We start from the raw sequence: 22,832 nt of genomic DNA, 5'->3' as shown, positions 1-22,832 counted from the left end.
TGTGAACCCTTCACTCAATTTCTCATGTAATCACAGTATGATAGCAAAACTAGGAAATAGACATTGGTGCAACGTGTGTATATAGTTGTGTCATTTTATCACACATATGGACTCGTATAACCACTACCAAAGTTAAGATACAGAATTGTGACATCACCACAAGGATTTCCCTTATGCTTCCCTGCCCCTCCCCAACCATACCTACACCCTGGCAGCCCTTAATCTGGTTTCTGTCTCTTGGACTTTGTCATTTCAAGACTATTATATAAATGGAATCACAGAATATGTGACCTTTTGAGACTGACTTTTTCTCCGCTCAGCATAATAAAGCCCTTGAGTCCATCCAAGTGATTATGTATATCAGTAGTTCCTCTTTATTGCTATGTAGTAGTGTGTGGTATGAATCTACTTGGATATGGTTTCTGTGTACTTAAGTTCAAGTTTTTTCTTGCAGTGTTAGCTAAGGGAGTATGTAGGTGGGGTTTTTTGGTATTTTTTTGTTTGGGTTTTTTTGGTTTGTTTTTTAAAGATTTGATTTATTTATTGGACAGAAAGAGGTCACAAGTAGGCAGAGAGGCAGGCAGAGAGAGAAGGAGGGGAAGCAGGCTCCCTGCTGAGCAGAGCGCCCGATGCGGGCCTCGATCCCAGGACCCTGAGACCATGACCTGAGCTGAAGGCAGAGGCTTAACCCACTGAGCCACTCAGGCACCCTGTTTGTTTGTTTTTAAGATTTTATTTATTTATATGAGGGAGAGAGAGAGAGCACAAGTCAGGGAAGGAGCAGAGGCAGAGAATATCCAAGCAGGCTCCCTCTGAGTGTGGAGCCTGACACGGGGTTCGATCGCATGACCTATGAGATCAGGACCTGAGCCGAAACAAAGAGTCAGATGCTTAACTGACTGAGCCATGCAGGCACCCCTGTTGATGGAATTTTAAAAGGGACCAAGTGGAGCTTCTCCAGGTGGTGCTCTAGGAAACCCGTTTGGAGAGAGAGTGATAGACTATGTGGGGCAGGGGCAGCATTTCCCAAGTGTGTTTGGCCCTGGGACCCTTTTCCTAACATAGCCTGGCTAAACACTTGCTAAGAATTGCTGGCCACAGTAAACCGGTAGAGAGCTTGCCTTGCCCACGGTGCTGTGGGGCCAGGGCAGGGCAGTTCGAGGCTTCAAAGGGACAGAACTATGTGCACACACCTGGCCTAGGGGAGAGCTTGATTGCACAAAGAACATGGTTTCCTCTTCCGTCAGCCATTTATTGCAATGTTGTGCGATAAGTAGTCATTCCCTGTGTAGCTCTTTGTCTCTTGAAGATTTATTTATTTATTTGAGAGAGAGAGAGAGAGAGAGAGAGTGCATGAGAGGGGAAAGGTCAGAGGGAGAAGCAGACTCCCTGATGAGCAGGGAGCCTGATGTGGGACTCGATTCCGGGGCTCCAGGACCATGACCCAAGCTGAAGGTAGTCACTTAACCACCCAGGCGCCCCTTTGTCCTTTACAATTAAAGTACTGGATGAAAGTCTTGCTAGCTTGTAGCCATATTTTTATATAACTATATCTTTGTGAAAAATTGGAAATTTAAAAATTTCATTGTGTGGGGAAGATGGATCTTGAACCCTCATAGGAAAGACATGAAGAGCAGAGTACATACAAAAAGCTCCGGCAGTGGGAACCAAGGGAGATCCTGTTATGTGAATACAGGCTTCTGTCTGGAGAAGTTTCAGCTCTTTTCACCATGAGCATCGTTCCCTCAGCTTGGCCTCCTGCATTTCCCTTACACAGGAGCTTCCCAGCTATAGAATGGGGAGGAGGAAGGGGAAGCTGCTGGCTCAGAGCCTGTGGCCATTCATCTTCAGAAAAGGCTGTGCACATGAGTGTCTGTCCAGTTCTTTGTGCAAGTTGAGATTCACAGACACATCTCTGGCCACAGCTGTGGGACTCAGGAAAGAGTGGGGAGATAGCCAGTCTTTGCTTCCCTGGCTCTGGAAAACGACTCCTTTAGTGTTTGTGCCTCCTGGAGATGGGCTTCTGTGGTCTTTATTTCTTTTACAAGCTAGGAAGTTACCAGGCTCTCACCTTCAAGCCTTCAAAAATAGATAACCCCGTTATCTTGTTACATACCTAAGCAGGTATTTATTGCATGGGAGTCATGCCTTAATCCCAGAGGGTATCTTAATTGTAACAATAAACTACACCTTGAATGTTAATAAAAAAGAGATTGTGCACAGACACATAAAAAGTAGGAGAGGCTGAACTTCCATGTAACCATCCCAGCCTTTGGTTGGTTTTGCTCTCTACTCTTCTCTGTCCCACTTTTCTATTCTATTTTGAAGCAGATCTTAGATGCTATGTTATTTACACTTAGCAGTGATTTGGGGAACTCATAAGGTGTAATGTGTGAGTCTGTGCCATGTTTTCGCTTTCATTTTAAAACTGGCTGCTGTGACAGTTATGTTGTAGAATGTTTGGAAGTTGCAGTATCACTCAGAGGGAGCCAACTTGGGCAGGTCCCCAAAACTCTAGACTTTCATTTCCTCTTTTTGTAAAATAAAACCTTATTATTGTGATCTCAAGGTTAATTATCAGGGGTCAGAATCCTGCTTAGCCACAAAACTGGCAGCCAGCCAAAACAAGGTGGGTGGTGAAGTCATGTACTGGGAACAGACAGCCCTGTAGGCCCTACTCATCTGTCCGATTGACCTGCATCTGGGCTTCTGCGCTCCTCCTTCATTCAGGACATGGAAACGCCAGCAATGTATTTATTTATTTATTTTCACTGTGGGACAGGGAGTGTGTGTGTATGCTCTTGTGTTTGTGTCTGTTAGTGTACACACAGGAGACCGTGATGGTTCTGAGGGACAGTTCACCGTGTGAAGACCGATGCCGTAACCGGTCGTGCTGTTGTTTTTCCATCTCTGAAAAGAATCTCTTTTTGCTGTTCTCCAGGTGCCGACTTATTAAAACTGACAAAGGAGGATCTAGTACAAATTTGTGGTGCAGCCGATGGAATTCGGCTCTATAATTCCCTGAAGTCCAGGTAAAATACAGCATTTAAAAGGAACCGTTGGCTTGTGATGAGGACGGACTTTTGTGTGGGGAGCTCTGGCGGGATGCTTTCCTGCGTGGGTGCTGTGGGGCGTCGGGCCTCATGCTTGGGAGGAGACTGCTGTGTGCACCCTCAGGGCAGGCACTCATGAGGGCAAAGGTAGACTGTAAGACTGTAGAAACGCACACGTGCAGTACTGATTTCTTAAAGACCATTCAGTCGAATCTTACTAACTTTAAATCGCTGACTTAATCTTGAAACTTAAATTTACCAGTATCTGACACACCAGTTAAGTGGTTTAGAGTCTGGATCATCAGATTAGACCACCTGTGCTAGTTGGTGTGAGGTGTGTGTTTTTATATTTTTATTAGTCATTTATTTTGTGTAATGAAATGATACCATAAAGTTCTCGTTAGGAGATAGAACTTAGAGTCCTGTAGTGGTCTTTTGTACCTGCTGCGGCTTTCTCCCATCCGCTCACGTGGGGCGTCTTCTGATTGCAGGTCGGTTAGGCCCCGCCTGACCATCTATGTCTGCCAGGAGCAGCCGAGCAGCTCACCGCTGCAGGGCCAGCAGCCGGCTGGTGGCGGAGGCGACAGTGGCAGTGGGACGCCCTACGGTGGGTCCTGAGGGCATCACAGCTTCCCATCGCACCCTTTCTGTCACGGAGGCAGAAGCAGGAAGGCCCCGAGCGGGGCTTGGAAGGACCGCTGTGCTGCCCGGGTGGGACTGCAGACAGCAGGAGGGGCAGTGGTGCTGGGGCCAAGGCCTCAGGAGAGGGGAAGCCAGCTGCCTTTCTCTGCTCTTTCCACCACTTTCTGAGTCTCCTTTGTATTTGGCTTTCTGTGCCGGAAAGCACCAATAAGTGAAAGACCAGCTTTGGAGTTTTGCTGGCTTTTAGTCCCCCCTTAAATCTCACATTTACTGAAATGATGACTGTAACATTGGCAGCTTGGCAAGAAAGCAGGAGGGTTTTTTTTTTTTTTTTCTTTCTCCCCCCCCCCTCCTTTTTTATTGACTGGGGGAAAACCTTAAAATATCACATGTGCAGAGATTCACATGTGTCCCAGCACTAAGTGTGTGGACTTGTCTCCCAACAGACAGCCGGCCAGTGCTGTGAGCTGTGTGCTGAGCGGCACCACGTCCTTGGGGCGCCGTTCACACACACCAGGCAATTCTCCATCCTGAGTCTCAGCCTACAGATAGTAGAGTGCTGGCTGAGGGCAGAGACACACCCTGGCCCTTCTCTAAATACGGCCCTCAAAAACAAAAGTAGTTAACGCTTTTAAAGGATGTGTTTTCTCATCTGTAAGGTTGGGTGTGTGGTAATACCTCCCCTCTGCCCATATTCTGAAGCAAAATAAGGGCAACACGCTCAGAACTCTCCAGAAAGAAGTGTGTTATGGAATTCACAGAAGCAGTCATTTACCTTATTTCGGGTAGACCTACAAGTGTCACTTTGTTTGAAAAATCCCAGTGTCTTGTGAGCTTTTCCACTTGGTGTCATTTTGACTTTAAAAGCTGTGAATTTGAAGACTGAAGATAAAAAAGTTAATCTGAAACGATAAAATTCTAAAGGAGCTCTCCAGGTATCATCAGGATCTTGTGTATCATTTACGTCTATGTGGTCAGGCCTGTTGGACTTGGGAAGGTGTTTGTGGAGGAATGGGGGAAGTGTTGGCCAGCTTAGCCCTACAGCAGGGGTTTTCTGCATTTCCAGCAAACTTCCTTAAGAGGCCAAGTTGGAAATGCCTTGACTTTGTGGACTCTGGGGGCTCTTTTCCACCAGACATAGTGATGGGCGTGGCCATGTTCTGATACAGTTCTGTTGGAAAAGAACAAGTGAGGGCAGCGCTGGGCTCACATGGGCTTTAGTTCGGGGACTCTGCTCTAGATCAGTTCTGTGTCTCCCCTTGACTATAGTTCCACATTCTAAGCTTTCCATAATGTGTAATTAGCAGAGGTTTCCGTTACTGTAAGCACACGAGAAACCCTCCTGTTTGGAGAAGGTGCTGGAGAGTTCTAGCACGATGATCTGCTCGCTGGCTGGCTTGAGTCCATGACCGAGCAGGACCTGTAAGAGCTGTGCTTACTGCAGATGCAGTTGGCAGCAGACAACAGCTGCTGCTAAGTGAAATGTTCCAGAAACACAGGCCTCTGGAGGACGCAGCAGCAGGCATCACTGTTCACATCCTTAGCTTTTTATGTGGTGTCTTCTGTACCGTGTTTCATTCTCTGGGGGATTCTTTGGGATAAATTTCCAGTAGTAGGATTACTGAATCAACAGTGACAGAGTTCTTTTTATATATTGCTAGGCACACATGATAATTTGAAAACTGTTTTCTTCAGCTGTAATTTACCATAAAATCCTTCCATTGTAAACGTCCAGTTAAGGATATTTCAGTAAATTGAGAGTTTTACAGTCACTACCACCATCAGGTTTTAGTCCCATTACTCCAAAAAGGCCCCTGTGCCCATTTGCAGTTAATTCCTGTTTGTTTTTTAGGAAAAATGAAAACTTCAAATCCTTTTGTACAGATATTACTGTTAACGTTTATTAAATTGTACCTGTGACGTTGTTAATTTATTATTATTTCAGTAGGGGGTAAGGGAGGAAAGAAATACTAGTTCCCACTTTTAATTTTTATATATATATATTTTTAATACTTTGAAAGGGATGATCTTAGAGATGAGGTAGAGAACAGATAAACGATTACTGCTAAAAAGCTACTCTTATTTTTTATTTCAGTTTATCATGCAATCTACTTGGAAGAACTGGTTGCTTCAGAAGTTGCTCGAAAACTTGCATTGGTGTTTAATATTCCTTTCCATCAGATTAACCAGGTCTACAGACAGGGGCCCACCGGTATTCATATTCTTGTTAGTGATCAGGTAATGTGAACTTGCGTGCCATTGCTTTTCCCTTCCACATTGGCATATCCTTTCTCTTTATCACTGAAGAACTATGGAAAAATTCTGTGATCCCTTTATGGAAGTACTCCGGAGAATCCGTTTTAAAGAGCTGGGGTCAAATTTGTAAGAATCTAAAACCGGGAGTTTCAGATATCCTGGTGATACAAGGAATATAAACCCAGACCTGTGGCTTTGGCCCTTCTGCTCCCCTACCCTCCCTTAGACACTCACTGGGAACTTCGGGGTTAGCATGGCTTTGGTCCATTTTATGTAGGAAGTGTGTTTGGATGTGTTTTCCTTTTGTCCACTATTGGATGATTGATCTTTATTTAAAAAAAACTTTTTTTTAAGATTTTATTTGAGAGAGAGAAAGCCCAAATGGTGGTGGGGAGCAGAAGGAGAGGGAGAAGCAGAGTCCCTACTGAGCAGGGAGCCTGATGGGGGCTCCATCTGAGGGCCCTGGGATCATAACCTGAGCCGAAGGCAGGTGCTTAACTGACTGAGGCACCGAGGTGTCCCTGATTACTGATTTTTAAAAATGTTAAGGTTCTCCCAGTGTTCAGCAACAAACAGGTAATAATAGAAGACCACTAATGCTGTGACTCTGTGTTAAGAGTCGTTACAGGGCCCGGCCAGGAAAGCTCCCAGTGGGTCAGGTGGGTTGTGGTGCTGTCTCAGGGACCAGACGTGGGCAGGCCTGGTCAGCTTGAGGCCCTGCCAGTGTAGCAGGTGCGAATGTTTACCACCTCATGCTGCCTTCACGAGTTACCGTTTTGACTGCTGAGTTCTGTATTTGTGCAACAGCGTATAGATGATGACATTTTCCTGGAGCTGCTAATTCTACTGTCCTGATCAGCTCAGAAAAAACCAGTTGGATCTTAATTGTTATCTGCTTTATCTTTCTAGATGGTTCAGAACTTTCAAGATGAGAGTTGTTTTTTATTCTTCACAGTAAAAGGTACTTTGTATGAGTGCATGTGTCCTGAAATGCTGAAATCATGAAAGATGGTGTGTGCTTGTAATCAGTAGTCACCTTGTGTGCTTGCTTTTGAAAATGCTGGCTTTACTAGTTTTAAGAGTTTGAAAAATGAATCAAGAGAATATTTCTAGTGGTTGTAATAGAAACTAACTAACAAATAAGGAAGGGGAGTCAGTCCCAGATTATTGGGAAAAAGTACTGAATTCAGCCACTATTTTCTTGAGTACCTTGCGTCAGACAGCTTTTGGAGCTAGAAAGGTCTTTAACAAAACACTCCATGGAACTCCTGGTAGGGAAAGCAAACCAGAATTAGCCACCAGATGCACGCAATTACAAAATCTTTTAAGTGCCTTGGAGGAGTGGGTAAGTGGGAGGTGCTTGTGTTTAAGGGGGTGCTGGGTAGGGAGGACTTGGGGCGGATGGGCAAAGCCTCTCTGAGGAGGTGTTAGTAATGCTGAGACTTGAAGAGTTAGGGGAGATGCCCACCTGAGGAACACCCCAAGATGGTGTAAGGCTGTGTGCACAGGAAAGAGCTGGGCTGCTTTGCAGGGCTGAGCAAAGGCTGTGTCGCTGCCACACAGCATGAGGGGCACACAGAGCAAGAGTCAGAGTACGAGGTGTGGTCTGGTGTGCAGGACCTGGGCATGAGGGTAGCTGAGATTTTATTTGAAATGCATTGGAGACGTCAGTGAAGTTGTTTCAACAAAGGAGGAATTGGGATTAGGTTTTTCTTCCACTCTTTTTTTTTTTTTTTTTTTTTAAGATTTTAAAGTTTATTTGAGAGAGAGAGAGCAAGAGAGGGGAGAAGGTCAGAGGGAGAAGCAGACTCCCCGCGGAGCTGGGAGCCCGATGTGGGACTTGATCCTGGGTCTCCAGGATCATGACCTGAGCGAAGGCAGTGGCTTAACCAACTGAGCCACCCAGGCGCTCTTTTCTTCCACTCTTACGACTCTGTGAAAGCAGATGGGAATTGGAGGAAAGCTGAGGCAGGAGAGGTCACTGGGGTCTGACACATTTATGGGCAGGTCCTGCTGGGCTCCACAGTTGAGCGGCACTGTGGGGTAACTCTTGTTAAGAGCCACTGGGCAGATGGTGTACCTAGTAGAGAAGCAGGACTGGTTGGGGGAGATACAGTCAGGAGTTCCATTTTATATGTGCTTGGAAAGGCCAGGTTGGCAGTGAATTATCCCCATCTGGAGTGGGCAGGAAAGGCCCGGACTTGAGATGGAATTTGGAAGCCTTTAGCACATCCACAGTGACTCCAAGCCGTGGAAGGCATTGCAGTTATTTAGGGAAAAAATATGGAAGGAGGGCCCGGATGGGGCTCAGAGGGCTAATGGAGGGATTTTTAAATGCAAAATTTTTATATGAGGAGACTTTTTAAAATCCAGTGGGTTAAGAGCCGAATCCAGGCCTAACACAAAAGCTGCACCTCAGAAAGCAAGGTGCTGTGTCCCCCTTTCCCAGGAGTCCCTCTCGAAGGATGGAGTGCAAAACAGCAGTGCCTGGTTGGCTTCACGTGTGCATGGCATCTCGTGTTTGCCATCCCATTAGCGGTAGGCACAGTAGCTTCACCTGAGCTGGCTCACTCCCTCTTTCACTGTCATAGCCTCTTGGGCTTAGCGCTCGTCTGCTCAGCATTTTGTCCTCAAAGCAATACAGCTTTTACTCTCCAAAACTCAAATGCTCTAAAAAAGGAAAGTCTTACTGTAATCATTGTGTTCTAAGAAAGCAGTGGATGTTGCTAATGTCAGATATCTTAGCACGTCCCCTCCAATCTCAGCGTGTTATTCAGACTCCTGTCCTCATGAAAACATTTTTGTTCCGTGACGAATGCCTGTACTACTTCCAGCCATTTCCTGAGAAACACTAGGCCATCAGACAAAAGTAATTTTTTCAGAATGTCTCAGATCTGCCTCTGAGGAGGTAAAAACTTCATTTCCAGGAAAGGTGGATGGAAGCATCCAGTGTGCGTGTGTCATGCGGAGTTGGCTGTCCTGGGGCCTGCCCAGGTGTCTGCGCCACCCCCAGCTCCCGCCCCCTCAATCACACCGCACTGGCCGCTTGTCTCAATGCCCCCACGCCCCAGAGCGGACAGGCAGCAGGGGTACTGCAGTGCGCTCATGGGCGTATGGGCCCCACATCAGAAAGTAAAATATCCCAACAGGGATCGTGCAGATGCCCTTCTCTAGACTTATTTAAAGGTAATTTGAATTGGGAAGGGAAGCTATAGCTTTCTGGGAGTTTGCGGTTTAATGGCCTTGATTTTCCTAAGCCCGCCAAAAGAACTGTGTGTCACATTTCTTTCCTTTTCCTGCAGCCGAGAACGGTGATGGTATCCACATAGTTTTGAAGTGATGTCGTACTTAGTCTGAACTATATTCAGTACCAAATAAAGTCACGCTTAAAAGTGTGTGAAGACTGAATCCAAGAAGTCTTGGGATTGGATTTTACCGTATGAAATGTTTCATATTGAAAACACAAGATGACCTTTCTAATGAGCTGTATGAGAGGCGAATCTCCTCACTGTCACTGCCATAGCCAAGCATCCTCGTGAGAGTGAGCACGTCGGGACAGCACGCGTGCGGCTCTGGGGCCACGTGCCGGCGGGGCTGCCTGCTTCTCTGGCAGAGGCCAGTAGATACAGTTCCTAGAAGCAGCCTTTGCTGTCTTTTTACACTGTATGCGGTTTGGAAATGAATGTAAAAATGTACTGTGGGCATTTACCTTTCTGTGCCAGTTTGGCTTTTATTGCCTGAACCTTATGCTGACCCAGAGCAGGGGTGGGGGACAGTGCTGTCGTGGAGCCAGCACGGAATCTGTCTGCAGATGCAATGTGCCGAGACTGTGATCAGGGGTCAGGTTAGAGGCTTGGCACCTTCTCGGAAGAAATCATGTCTAAGGGTGTGTGTGATGGGCTCATGCCAGTTCGGGAAAGATCCGCGCCAGGAAGGCGGGCTTGAAGCAAACTGCATTATCAAGAGTACCTTGGTGAGAGGATCAGTGTAAATCCTAATAGGTACAAAGACTTTTGTGTTTTTGCTTTGTCACAGATTTATTGAAAACCTTTTGCTTCTGCTTCCATTTTTAGAGTTTTGTTTCTGGTTTTCATTTTTGAAGTCCCTTGCTTTTTAAACTCGTGTGGTATTCCTCCCTTTCTCTGTCCCTCCCCACCCCACCCTACCCCACCCTGTTCCTGAATGTTTTTAAAGCCCTGTCCCGGACAATGGAAACAGGTGACCTAGGTGGGGGAAATGTATGGTCGTTTCCGACTTGCTGTTAAGGGGTCTTCATTATCAACAAGTTGAAATTATTTGTGGCAAATGAGATGTCATAAATGAAACACTAAATTGTACCATAAAAATACCCCCACACTTCTGAAATACGAGCTTTAGTACAATCATGGGTAAATATTTTGGTGATTATTTAAGAGGCTTTCTTATACACCACATAATAACTTCTTTTTCTATAAAAAGGGTGCCTCTTCCACAAAACCAAATGCTTATCTGCCAGTACACTTCTCAAAGGGAGTCCGCTGCTTTTGCAATTTTCCTTTCTTGCTTCCCTCTGCCCAAAGCCTTCCCCATGCACACCAGCAAGCATCTGTGAGGCCTGTGGTGTAGCGGACTTCGGTTTCCCTTTAACTATAGCAGCTCTGACCAGTTACCCAGCTGTCTTGGTTCTGAATGTGTTTATTTGAATCTTACCTTTGTTCAGGCAGAAATAGGAATGAGCAACTTAGGCTTTGAAATCCCCCAGAAGACAAACTACTTCAGTGGGTAAAAGCTTTGACCTTTTGTGTTTAATTCTTAAAGGGTTATTGGATACAGAGAAGCCCAGTCTCTAAATATTTTCATCTTCAGTTTGAAAATATCTGTAACTCCTATAGACCCTGAAAGCAGAGGAACTTTCCTTTCTGTCATCTCCCTTTGCTTCCATATGAACACGTTTTCTGTACCAATCACTTGAAAGAAGTGAGCATATCTGTTTTTGCTTGTCTGTTTAGCATTCCTTTTTGAGTCTCAAAGATACACGGAAATAAATGTCATTTAATGCTGTGTGCTATTTTGAATTCCTCATCAGGTTTTAGAAGTGGGGTTACACTTAAAAGCTCATTGAACTTGAAATTATACCAAGCAGCATTGACCATTAGTCTGTCCCAGTGAAGCAGGTTAAATTATGGCACCAGCAAATTTGCTACTTTGTTTTTTTAATAGTAGGATGTATACATTTCAGTATAATAAATGTTTTCTGATTGTTTTGCAAATGCGTGTCTCATTTAAAATCACACTTCCTAACGGTGTTCCCTCAAGTCCTGGAATCTCAGGGGGTTCCATGCATGTGTTCTGAGCACCCCCAAGTCCACATGTTGTAAGAGGCAAGGCCTATGTGTTGTGTTCTTTCTGGTTTGTTTTCTCAAAGATGATGCAACTGAGGACAAATTATTCCACTCACTGTTCTACACCTACAGAGGAAGCAAACCTGATTTTCTTATCTGAGAAACCTCACCTGAGCTGCTCTTGTCTTCTAATGAGGTCATAGGTCATTGAGGAATGAGTCCAGTAACTCTGATAGGTTGTGTCCTGGCTCAAAAGAGACAGTATAGAAAGCCCTGGTCGTAGAAATTTTTAAAAACAGAGACTATAATTTACTGACGCAAGTCTGTGTTTAATGCTATTTAAATAGCTTCCTGCATCAGTCATGCCCCCACACATAGCGGTGTAAATGTATATTAAAATAACCGCTGTGGTATATACGCGCACATTCTAGACCAGGAAAAACTAGAGGATCTCGCCAGGTGGTGAGGTCATCAGGGCTTGAACGCTTATTCTGATAATCTTGTTAACTTAAGGGGTTGTGTATGCACCTTCCTTCTCTTCCGCTGTACCCTAAATGCTCTTAAATGGTCCATCTGTTGGAGGCACCGCTGGTCATGGGCAAGTGCCGTGTTGGGTTCGCTGTTCCATTCCAGCCTCCCATGAGCCGTGAGCTCTGTTCTTCGTGGTGGGGAACGGCTGCTAGGAAGTCTGAAGTTCACAATGTGAGAGAGGCAATGGGTTCCTGATCTTCATAAATATCACATATGTGGACAGCACAGAATGGAAACTAGAGCTTAACTGATTTTAGATATTAGGGAGGTCTGAATTTGGAAAATGGTTTTGCTCAGATTTGTCTGCCATGAAGATTATAGCAATAAAACCCTCTGACTTAAGCTTTGCAATGGTTTATTCATTTTTATATTATGAGTCTAAAAGGTGCCAACACTTTACTGAGCTGAGTTTTAAGTGTGTACAATTTTTGAATAGTTCTGGTGTAAATTGATTTCTAAGATTTTAAAATAAACTTGGAAAAAATCACACCCATTCTACATGCATCCATTCATTATTTTTAATTGATTATATATATTATAGATAACTTAAGCCTTAATTCTATTTCTTTAAGGTCCCCCAAATTTTGTGAGAGATGACACAATTAGCTTTTCTCCTAGAACAAAAATGCACTCTGCGGTAGCACCTGCCACAGCTTATTTCCAGTCAGGCAACACGGACTCAGTTGTTTTTGTCTAGCTTTTGGTCCCCGAAAGAGTGTATGACAAGGTGACAGAAACAGAAAGGTGAAGGCCCTGCTCCACCCAGTTCAGAGTCCTCATTTCTTTGGTGTCTCATGGAAACCTAACTTGACTCCCACCTAAGTGTCTATGTATAAAACTCTCAGGCATCACGAATTTGCAGTACAGGTCACTTTGAGAAAGTTGCTATTTCATCTTCAAAGTGGAAAAGTCCTGCTAATCCAAATGAAATCACTGAATTAAAGTAGGCCACTGGCTTCAGTATCAGGTAGTAAATCAACAGCTTAGTCTTTCTGCTCAGTTTGTGCTAACACTGATGGTCTAAGGAGCGCTGACAAAGCCAACGGCAGGACGTTGGTACCTAAGAAGGCACCCACCTCTTAAGAGATCCAGGTCCCCTTCGTGGTCCAGGCTGTGCTGAGACCACTCTTGCCATGTGCTGGCAGACACAAGGCTTTGATTCGATTGTATCGTAGCAGAACGAAGGTGAAAACTATCACCAGAGTTACTGCAGTCCCTACCGAAGTCTTTTACCTGTAAATGTCTTTCCCAATGGAGAACCAAGAGATCTGGGTGAAGGTGGAGCAAAGACCCGGGTCTTCTCTGGAGGAAGGGACACCTCATCGTGCCTTGGACTCAGGCATTGACCGTCAGAGAATGACACAGCACCTGCACAGTCGCTGTCCACTTCCTCCCACTGCTGTCGGGGGGGTGACAGGAGCAAAGTAGGCATGGACTTTGACATGAGGGAGCTGAGCCTGGAGGCAGAAAGACAGATGTGGAGTAGTCATTACGTGTGTATTTGAGGATTACAGGTACAATCCTAGACAAGCCTGCAGTTTTGCCCGTAGAATTGACCCTCCTTGATTCACAGGCAGATAGTTCAAATACAGTTTCTCATGTAGGCTAGAGCTATTCCTGTTTACATACGTATTCTTCTGAAGTGAGGAGACCCAAATATCTGCCCTGGGGGCAGTCACTGGTCCTGTATGGACACTGAGCGGCATCCTTGCAGCCGTTAGCACCTGGGGTAGCTCTGGGAGGTAAATGCAAAGCTGCCTCAACGTAAACTATTCAAGAAAACTATGTGAACTACATGGGACAAGAAAAGCCATGTTCTATCTAAGCCCTGTTCTCTGGAAGTTAACCAAGACCATGGTCTCCCTCCTGGTAATGACTCTAAGTCTCTCTCCTTACAAGGGTCTGATCACCAGACTCTAGAACCTCTGTCCCACACCCATTCTGGAAGTTGAATTGGCCAGAGTGAGATCGAATAAGGAAATTTTGAACAAGGAGACACTTGTAGAATGTCACTATAAGCTTAGGATAAAATGTGGAAGATGGAGTCTTGACATACTCTTGTTTGCTTAGGAAGTGTGCCAGCCCTGCCTTACCCGCATCCGCTTGATGCCTGCGCGGGTAACCTGCTGGCAGTCGTACAACTCGAGGCGCTCCAGGCCGCGGCAGTTCTCCAGGTGCTCCAGGGCCACGTCGGTGATGAGGAGGCAGTTGTCCAGTTCCAGTACCCGCAGCCTCTCGTGACCGCAGGTGCTGTTGCTCAGGTGCAGGATCCCATCATCTGTGATGAGCTCACAGTGAGACAGACTCTAGAACAAGGAGACACGCGTGGATATCTGAGAGACCTGCTCTTTCCAAGGCTCCGGCCCTGGGCTGGGCAGCGCCCTACGGTAGCCACTTATCACTGGAGGATTAAACACAAAATCTTGGGGTCCTGTGGCCATGGGTTTGCTGCAGCTCTTGGTGGCTGCTCTCGTCTTTCCAATTATGTAAAGATGGAAATCAAATTGCAGGTGATGATACAGTTGAAGAGGACAATATGAAAGGATCCTGAACTCACCTTTCATAAACTCCCCAATTCTCAGCTACATAAAGGACAGCCTACTCTGAAAAAACACAAACAAACTCTAAAAACTGAGTGACTCCTGCACATTGAGTGAATGAGAGAAGGTCCAGGTCATGGGGTAGGAGAAGCTGGGACACAGTCTTGCCATAAGTCCCACTCCCAATGCAGAGACTCACAGCTGGAAGGGAACTCAAAACCTGGAGTTTGTCCCTGAGGAGCAAAGGGCTTGAACCCCATGTTGGGCAACCCACCTCTTAAGATCTGTACCTGAAAGACAAGCCCCTAAAATAGCTAGCTTTGGAAACCAACAGGTTTACATCCCCGAGACCCACGAGACTAGCAATCCCAGCAACCGCTCTTAAAGGGCTCACACATGTGGACTCACCCACCTCAGGGCCCAACCTGGACGTGGCCCATTCAGAGGTGCCTGGACTTCGTGTGGGAGGGTCTTGTTTACTTGTCTTGGACACTGGCCTTAGGGTCAGGCACCTGATCTGACACATTTGGGGGGCATGCTGGGGTACTCTAGGTATAGGGACTGGTGGGCACCCATCTTTGTGCGCCCCTTCTATCTTGCTCCAACTGGTGGATGCTTAAAAACAAAAAACCCTCTAGGCTTTTTTTTTTTCCTTTTTCTACTTTTCTTTCTTAGTAGGCACCATCTCTACACTCTCCTCTGTCACTCCCCAGCTAGTGGGTACCAGTTTCTCCCTCTCCCTCTGTTGTACTTGAGAACACCATTCTCTCTCAGGAAGGAACTTTTACAAGTGTCCTGTGCCCTGGTTTTACATCTGGTACCTTGGTTTTTGTAGGTTTTTGTTGCTAGAGGACCCCTTTGCATCTCCTGGCTCTGGGGGCCCATGGGGCTTATGCTGGTGGGCCTCACAGGACTGTAACCAACAGAGAAATAGTTCTGAAATGGCCAGTATGCCCAGGGCACAGCAAGAGACAACAGGCCCAGGAATTCAGTTTTAAAAGAGAACTAATAGCTTATTATCACGGACACCTGGGTGGCATAGTCACTTAAGTGTCTGCCTTCGCTTAGGTCAGGATCCCAGGATCCCAGGATCCTGCGATTGAGTCCCACATTGGGCTCCCTGCTCAGTGGGGAGTCTGCTTCCCCCTCTGCTACTGCTCCTCCTGCCTGTGCTTTCTCTGTTCCTCTCTGATAAATAAATAAATGAAATCTTTTAAAAAAAAAAGCTTATCATCATAGCTGCAGCCTGAGGGGCAGGCTTCAGATTAAACACATCTAAGGGCTGGCTAGACTTACTGGAGACTTCTGGGTGTCCCCAGGATGTCTTGGAGGGAAGATTTTATAAGCATCTTGTGTCCCATTTTTACTTCTGGTGCCCCAGTCTTTGGGGCCTGCCACTCAGGGATGCTCCTTGATCACCGAGTTCTGAGAGGATGTTGAACTCCCCTCCTATAAGCACCCCAATTCTATAGCTATAATAGATGAAAGAAAGTGAAGATAAGAGACTTAAGGGACAACATCAAGTGAACTAACATTCATATCATGGGGCTCTCGAAAGCAGAGAGAGAGAAAGGAACAGAAAAACAGAAGAAATAATGACTGAAACCTAACCTGGGGGGGGGGAACAGAATCCAGATCCAGGAAGTCTAGAGAGTTCTATAAATATGAACCCCAAGAGATGCACACCAAGATAAATTATAATTAAATTAAATTAAATTAATTAAAATGTCAAAAGTTAAAGAGAATCTTGAAATCAGGAAAAGAAAAACAACTTGTTATGTACAGTGGAACCCCACCCCCATAAGACTATCAGATTTTTTTTTGCAGAAACCACAGGAGAGAAGGCAGTGGCATGACACATTCAAAGTACTGAAAGAAAAAAACCCTTCCAGCCAAGAACACTCTTAACTAACAACGTTATCATTCAGAATTGGAGTAAGAGTTTTTCAGACAAGTTAAAGCTAAAGGAGTTAATTACCTTACTAAATCAGCTTTACAAAAAATATTAAAGGGACTTTGTTGAGATGAAAAGACAGGGCACTAAATAAAATGCGAAAGTATAAATCTCACTGGCAAAGGTAAATATATAGGAAAGATGTAATGGACGAATCATTTATAGAGCTATTATGAAGGCTAAAAGACAAAAGTAGTAAAATAAAAACAAAAACAACAAAACCCAAACTATAAACAAGTGATACACGAGATGAAAAGATGTAAAATGTAACATCAAAAACAAAATGGAGGAGGGAGGAAGAGTAAACACATAGACCTTTAGAATGTATTCAGATTTAAGCTGTTATAAAATAGACTGATACAAATATAAGTTGTTATATGTAAGCCTCCTGGTAACCCCAAAGTAAAAATCTATAGTAGATACACAAAAGATAAAAGAAGTTAAGTGTACTACTATAAGTCATTAAACCACAAAGGAAGAGAACAAAGGAACAGAGAGGAACTAGAAAACAGCCTGAAAACAATTAACATAATGGCAATAAGTACATAGCTATCAATAATTACTTTATATGTAAATGAGCCAGATTCTCCAAACAAAAGACAAAGAGTTGGGACATCTGGCTGGCTCAGTCAGTTAAGCATCTGCTTCTGGCTCAGGTCACGACCCCAGGGTCTTGGGATCAAGCCCAGTAGCAGGCTCCCTGCTCAGTGGGGAGCCTGCTTCTCCTTCTCCTCACTTGTGCTCTCTCACTATCTCTGTTGCTCTCTCTCTCTCAAACTTTTTTAAAAAGATTTTATATGAAAGAGAGACAGCGAGAGAGGGAACACAAGCACGGGGAGTGGGAGAGGGAGAAGCCAGTGTCCTGGTGAGCAGTAAGCCTGATGCAGGGCTTGATCCTAAGACCCTGGGATCATGATCTGAGCTGAAGGCAGCCGCTTAACAGCTGAGCCACCCAGGTGTCCCTCAAATTAATAAAATCTAAAAAAAACAAAACAAAACAAAAAAAAAACAAAAAACCCCAAATAAACAAAAGACATAGAGTGCCTGAATGAATTAAAAAAAAAAAAAAAAACCATTTATATGCTGCCTTTAAGAGACTCACTTCAGGTGCAAGGACACACACAGACTGAAAGTGAAGGGATGAAAAAAGCCCATGCAAATAAAAACCAAAAAAAAAGTTGGAGGTAGCCATAATTACATCAGACAAAATAAACTTTAAAACACTATAATAACAAAGGACATTATATAATGATGTAAGGGGTCAATCCAATGAGAGCATAAATATTGGTAAATATTTATGCACCCAACATAGGATCAACCTAAAATACATAAAGCATATATTAACAGACCTAAAGTAATAGCAATCCAGTAATTAGAGGACTTTAATACCCACTTATATCAACAGGTAGATCATCCAGACAATATCAGTGAGAAAACATCAGCTGTACACAATATGATGGAACAGATGGACTCAATAGATATATACAGAACATTCTATCTAAAAGCAGAATACACATTCTTCTCAAGTATACATGGAATGTTCTCCAGACCAGATCGTATGTTAGAGCACATAAGAAATCTTAATATGTTTAAGATTAAAATCATTATCAAGTACTTTTCCAACCACAATAATATGAAAGTAGAAATAATTACAAGAAGAAATGTGGAAAATTCACAAATATGTGGATATTTAACATGTTACTGAACCACCAACAAGTGGGTCAAAGAAGAAATCAAAAGAAAAATGTAAAAAATGTCTTGAGACAAATGAAAATAGAAATGTAAAAATCAAAATTTATGGGATGCAGCAAAAGCAGTTCTAAGGCAATAGTTCATAGCAATAAAGTCCTACCTCAAGGAATGAGAAAAATCAAATGACCTAACTTCACACCTTAAGGAACTATGGAAAGATGACAAAGCCCAAAATTAGTAGAAGGGAGGAAATAAAGATTAGAGAGGATGTGAATAAAAGCGACTAAAATGACGTGACTGGAGGAGATTATGCTGAGTGAATTAAGTCAAGCAGAGAGCCAATTACCATATGGTTTCACTTACTTGCGGAGCATAGGGAATAACACAGTGGACATAGTGAGAAAGAGAGGAGAAGTGAGTTGGGGGAAATTGGAGGGGGTGACAAACCATGAGAGACTGTGGAGTCTGAGAAACAAACTGAAGGTTTTGGAGGGGAGGGGAGTAGAGGGTTGGGTGAGCCCGGTGGTGGGTATTATGGAGGGCACGTATTGCATGGAGCACTGGGTATGGTGTCTAAACAATGAATCTTGGAACACTGGGGGGAAAAAAAAGACAACAGTAAAGATCAAGGAAACTAAGAGCTGGTTTATTAAAAGATAAGCAAAACTGACAAACCTTTAGTTAAACTCGCCAAGAAAAATGAGATGACTCAAATAAAATCAGAAATGAAAGAAGAGAAGTTACAACTGATACCACAGAAATACAATAGATCATAAGAGACTATTAAGAACAATTATATGCCAACAAACTGGACAACCTAGAAGAAACAGGTAAGTTCCTAAAAACAAAGGCCAACTAAAACAATAATGAAAAAATAAAAAATCTGAACATACTGATTACTAGTAAGGAGATTGGATCAGCAATCAAAAACCTCCCAACAAAGAGAAGTCCAGGACCAGATGGCTTCATTTGTGAATTCTACCAGATATTTAAAGAATTAATACCAATCATTTTCAAACTCTTCCAAAAAAGAGCAGGGAACATTTCCAAACTCATTTTGCAAGGTAAACATTATCCTGATACTAAAACTAGACAAAGACACTACAAAAAATGAAAATTACAAACCAACATCTGATAAACAGAAGCAATAACTCTCAACAAAATATTATCAAACTGAACTCAACAGTACATTAAAAGAATTCTACACTGCAATCAAGTGGAATTTTTATTTTAGGGAGGCAAAGATGTTTCAACATTTTTAAAACAATCAATATGATACAGCATAAGCAAAATGAAGAATAGAAATCATATAATCACCTAAATAGATGATGTAATAGAATCTGACAAAATCAACATCCATTTGTGATTTAAAGAATGGGTAAAGAAGGGACATACCTCAACATAATAAAGACTGTATATGACAAGCTCATAGGCTAACATACTCAATGGTGAAAAGCTGAAATATTCTCCTTTAAGGTGAGAAATAAGATAAGGATGCCCACTCTTGCCATGTTTATTCAACATGGTATTAAAAATCCTAGCCAGAGGAATTAGGCAAGAAAAAGAAATAAAGACATCCAAATTAGGAAGAAGTAAAACGGTCACTATTTGCAGATGATGTGATATTATATATAGAAAACCCTAAAGAATCCACCACAAAACTGTTAGAACCAATAAACAAATTCAGTAAAGGATACAAAGTTAACATATAGAAACTGGCTTCATTGCTATACACTAATAATGAGCTATCAGAAAGACAAATTAAGGGGCGCCTGGGTGACTCAGTGGGTTAAAGCCTCTGCCTTCGGCTCAGGTCATGATCCCAGGGTCCTGGGATGGAGCCCCGCATCAGGCTCTCTGCTCATTGGGGAGCCTGCTTCCTCCTCTCTCTCTGCCTGCCTCTCTACCTGCTTGTGATCTCTGTCTGTCAAATAAAAAAAAGAAAGAAAGGAAGAAAGAGCGACAAAATTAAGGTGCACCTGGGTGGCTCAGTGGGTTAAGCATCTGACTCTTCATTTCAGCTCAGGTCATGGTCTCAAGGTCATTAGATTGAGCCCCACGTCTGCTTCAAATCCTCTCACTCCCTCTCTCTCTCCCCCACCCCCACTCACATTTGCTCACTCTCTCTCTCTCTAGAAAGAAAAAGGAAGAAAGAGAAATTAAGAAAACAATCTCTCGGGGCGCCTGGGTGGCTCAGTGGGTTAAAGCCTCTGCCTTTGGCTTGGGTTGTGATCCTGGGGTCCTGGGATCGAGCCCCGCATCGGGCTCTCTGCTCAGCAGGGAGCCTGCTTCCCCCTCTCTCTCTGCTGCCTCTCTCCGTCTACTTGTGATCTCTGCCTGTCAAATAAAATCTAAAAAAAAAAAAAAAAAAACTCTTACAATTGTATCAAAAAGAATAAAAGACCTAGAAATAACTTTAACAAGGAGACGTAAAAATCCTATACTCTGAAAACTATAAGACATTGATGACACTTAAGATGACAGAAACAAATGAAAAGAGACTTTGTGTTCATAGATCAAAATTCAGATTGTTAGAACATCCATACTACTCAAAGCAATCTATAGATTCAAGCAATTTTTATCAAAATTTCAGCTGCATTTTTCATAGAAATATAGAACAATCCTGGGCAACCCTCTCAGGTCCCCTCCCTTTGGGGGAGCTTTGTACTATCGTTCAATAACTATGGATCAATAAACTTTGTTTTGCTGCCTACCAAAGAAATATAGAACAATCCTAAAACCCTAAAAGACCCTTATTAGCCAAAGTAATCTTGAGAAAGAAGAATAAATCTGAAGGCCATCATACTCCCTGGCTTCAAGCTATATTACAAATAATGCTATAGTAATAAAAATGTACAGTATTGACATTAAAAACACACACACAAATCAATGGCACAGAATAAAGAGCTCCCAAATAAGCCCACCCATAATTAATCAATTAATTTATGACAAAGGAGTCAAGAATATACAGTGGCAAAAGGACACTCCAATAAATAGTGCTGGGAAAACTATAGCCACGTGCAAAAGAATGAAAGTGGACTCCTATTTTATAGCATATACAAAAATTAACTCAAATTAAAGACTTAATGTAAGACCTGAAACCATAAAAATCCTAGAAGAAAACAGGCAATAACTCCTTGACATTGATCTTGGTAATGATTTTTTTGGAAAGAATACTAAAAGCAAAGGCAACAACAGTAAAAATAAAGAAGTGGGACTACATCAAACTAAAAGCTACTGCACTGCAATGGAAACCACTAACCAAATGGAAAGGCAAAAATGGGAGAAAATATTTGCAAAACATGTATCTGATACAGGGCTAATACCCAAAATATAGAAATAACACATATAACCTAGTAGCAAAAAAAAAAAAAAAAAAAAAAAAGTGGTTAAATGTCCTGAAAAGACACTTTTCCAAATATGACATACAGATGGCCAACAGACACATGGAAAGATGCTCAACAATGCTAATCACCAGGGAAATGCAAATCAAAACCACAATGAGATATCACCTCACACCTGTCAGAATGGCTATTATCAAAAAGACAAGAAGTGATAAATGTTGTCAAAGACATGAAGAAAAGGGAACCCCTGTGCACCACTGATGGGAATGTGAATTGGTGCAGCCACTACGGAAAACAATATGGAGGTTCCTCAAAAATTAAAAATAGAACTCTATATGATCCAGCACTTCCACTTCTAGGTATTTATCTGAAGAAAATGAAAACACTAATTTGAAAACAGCTGTACTCCCATGTTCACTGCTGCATTATTTACAACAGCCAAGACATGGAAAACCTAAGTGTCTACCAATGGATGAATGGGTAATGAATGTCTCTCTCTCTCTCTCTCTCTCTCTCTCTCTCTCTCTCTCACACACACACACACACACACATACACAGAGGAATATTATTCAACCATAAAAAAGAATGAAATCTTGCCATTTGTGACAACATGGCTGGACCATGAGGGCATTAAGTGAAATAAGTCAAGCAGAGAAAAATACCATATAATGTCCCTTATATGTGGAATTTTAAAAAACAAGCAAATAACCAATCTCATAGAATACATCCTGAAACTAATATTACACTGTATGCTAATTAACTGGAATCTGAATAAAAATTTGAAGCATAAAAAAAGAATACATTGGTGGCTGTCAGAGGTGGGGTGGGGTAAGTGGATGAAAAGGGTGAAGGGAGTCAAAATGGACAGATTTCCTATCATTAAATAAGTTACAGGGATATAATGAGAGGAAATCTGAAAAGTTCTTATCCTAAGAAAAAAATTTTATAAATAGGGAGACAGATGTCAACTAAACTCATTCATGCTGATCATTTGCCATATATACAAATATCAAATTGTTATGTTGTAAACCTGAAACTAATATAATATTTTATCAAGTATATCTCCATTGAAAAAAAAAGGAACCAGAGCTGGTGGTACCCAGGACTCTGAGTAGCAGTAATTCCGGAAAATTCAAACTTTAGTGCCAATGAGCCTTGGGAATGAAGGAGTAAATGCACATACGTGTCCATCAAGGCAGAGTTAATGGGTCTTAACAGAAACTGAGCAGATCAACCACCTGCTTTCAGACGGACAGCTTTTCTGTGGAATCCTGGGTGGTCTGCCAAAGCAGGAATCCCCACACTCCGAGGCAGGGGGGCTCTAAGAATCCAATTCAATAATGAACAAAAGAATAAAAAATAGTGCTTACTGCCCTCAGTTAGAGACAGGTAGGCAGCAGGGTGCTGAAGAAAAGCAAACTGCTGGGTATTAGATTATATTGTGGACTGAAACCACTTATGCTGTGGATTTGCTATTATTCTGGTGATTAAGGAATGGA

At 43.0% G+C, this 22,832-nt stretch overlaps 2 protein-coding genes across 3 annotated transcripts in view; one reads left to right on the top strand and one right to left on the bottom strand.

The window, feature by feature from the left end:
* Positions 1 to 12,142, top strand: part of UBP1 (upstream binding protein 1) — a 57,450-nt gene extending 45,308 nt beyond the window's left edge. The window contains exons 11-15 of one of the 2 annotated variants that reach the window (XM_080812012.1): positions 2,942 to 3,032; positions 3,545 to 3,660; positions 5,791 to 5,933; positions 6,861 to 6,912; positions 9,254 to 12,142. In XM_080812012.1, coding sequence (XP_080668138.1) covers positions 2,942 to 3,032; positions 3,545 to 3,660; positions 5,791 to 5,933; positions 6,861 to 6,912; positions 9,254 to 9,291 — 440 coding nt within the window. In that variant the 3' untranslated portion in view covers positions 9,292 to 12,142. The remainder of the gene's footprint in view (positions 1 to 2,941; positions 3,033 to 3,544; positions 3,661 to 5,790; positions 5,934 to 6,860; positions 6,913 to 9,253) is intronic. The other variant, XM_080812013.1, reaches the window with a different exon arrangement.
* A 2-nt stretch (positions 12,143 to 12,144) lies between these two features.
* FBXL2 (F-box and leucine rich repeat protein 2) overlaps positions 12,145 to 22,832 on the bottom strand; it is a gene marked incomplete at its 5' end in the record, with an annotated part of 141,073 nt that continues 130,385 nt past the window's right edge. The window contains 2 exon segments of the mRNA XM_080810303.1: positions 12,145 to 13,260; positions 13,897 to 14,109. Of these exon segments, the coding sequence (XP_080666429.1) occupies positions 13,153 to 13,260; positions 13,897 to 14,109 (321 nt within the window). The 3' untranslated portion in view covers positions 12,145 to 13,152.

The sequence above is a fragment of the Martes martes genome (assembly GCF_963455335.1).
Source record: "Martes martes genome assembly, chromosome: 1".
In the NCBI taxonomy this organism is placed as follows: Eukaryota; Metazoa; Chordata; class Mammalia; order Carnivora; family Mustelidae; genus Martes; species Martes martes.
The sequence above is the reverse complement of the archived record's forward strand: the minus strand, read 5'-3'. Positions and strand labels throughout refer to the sequence as shown.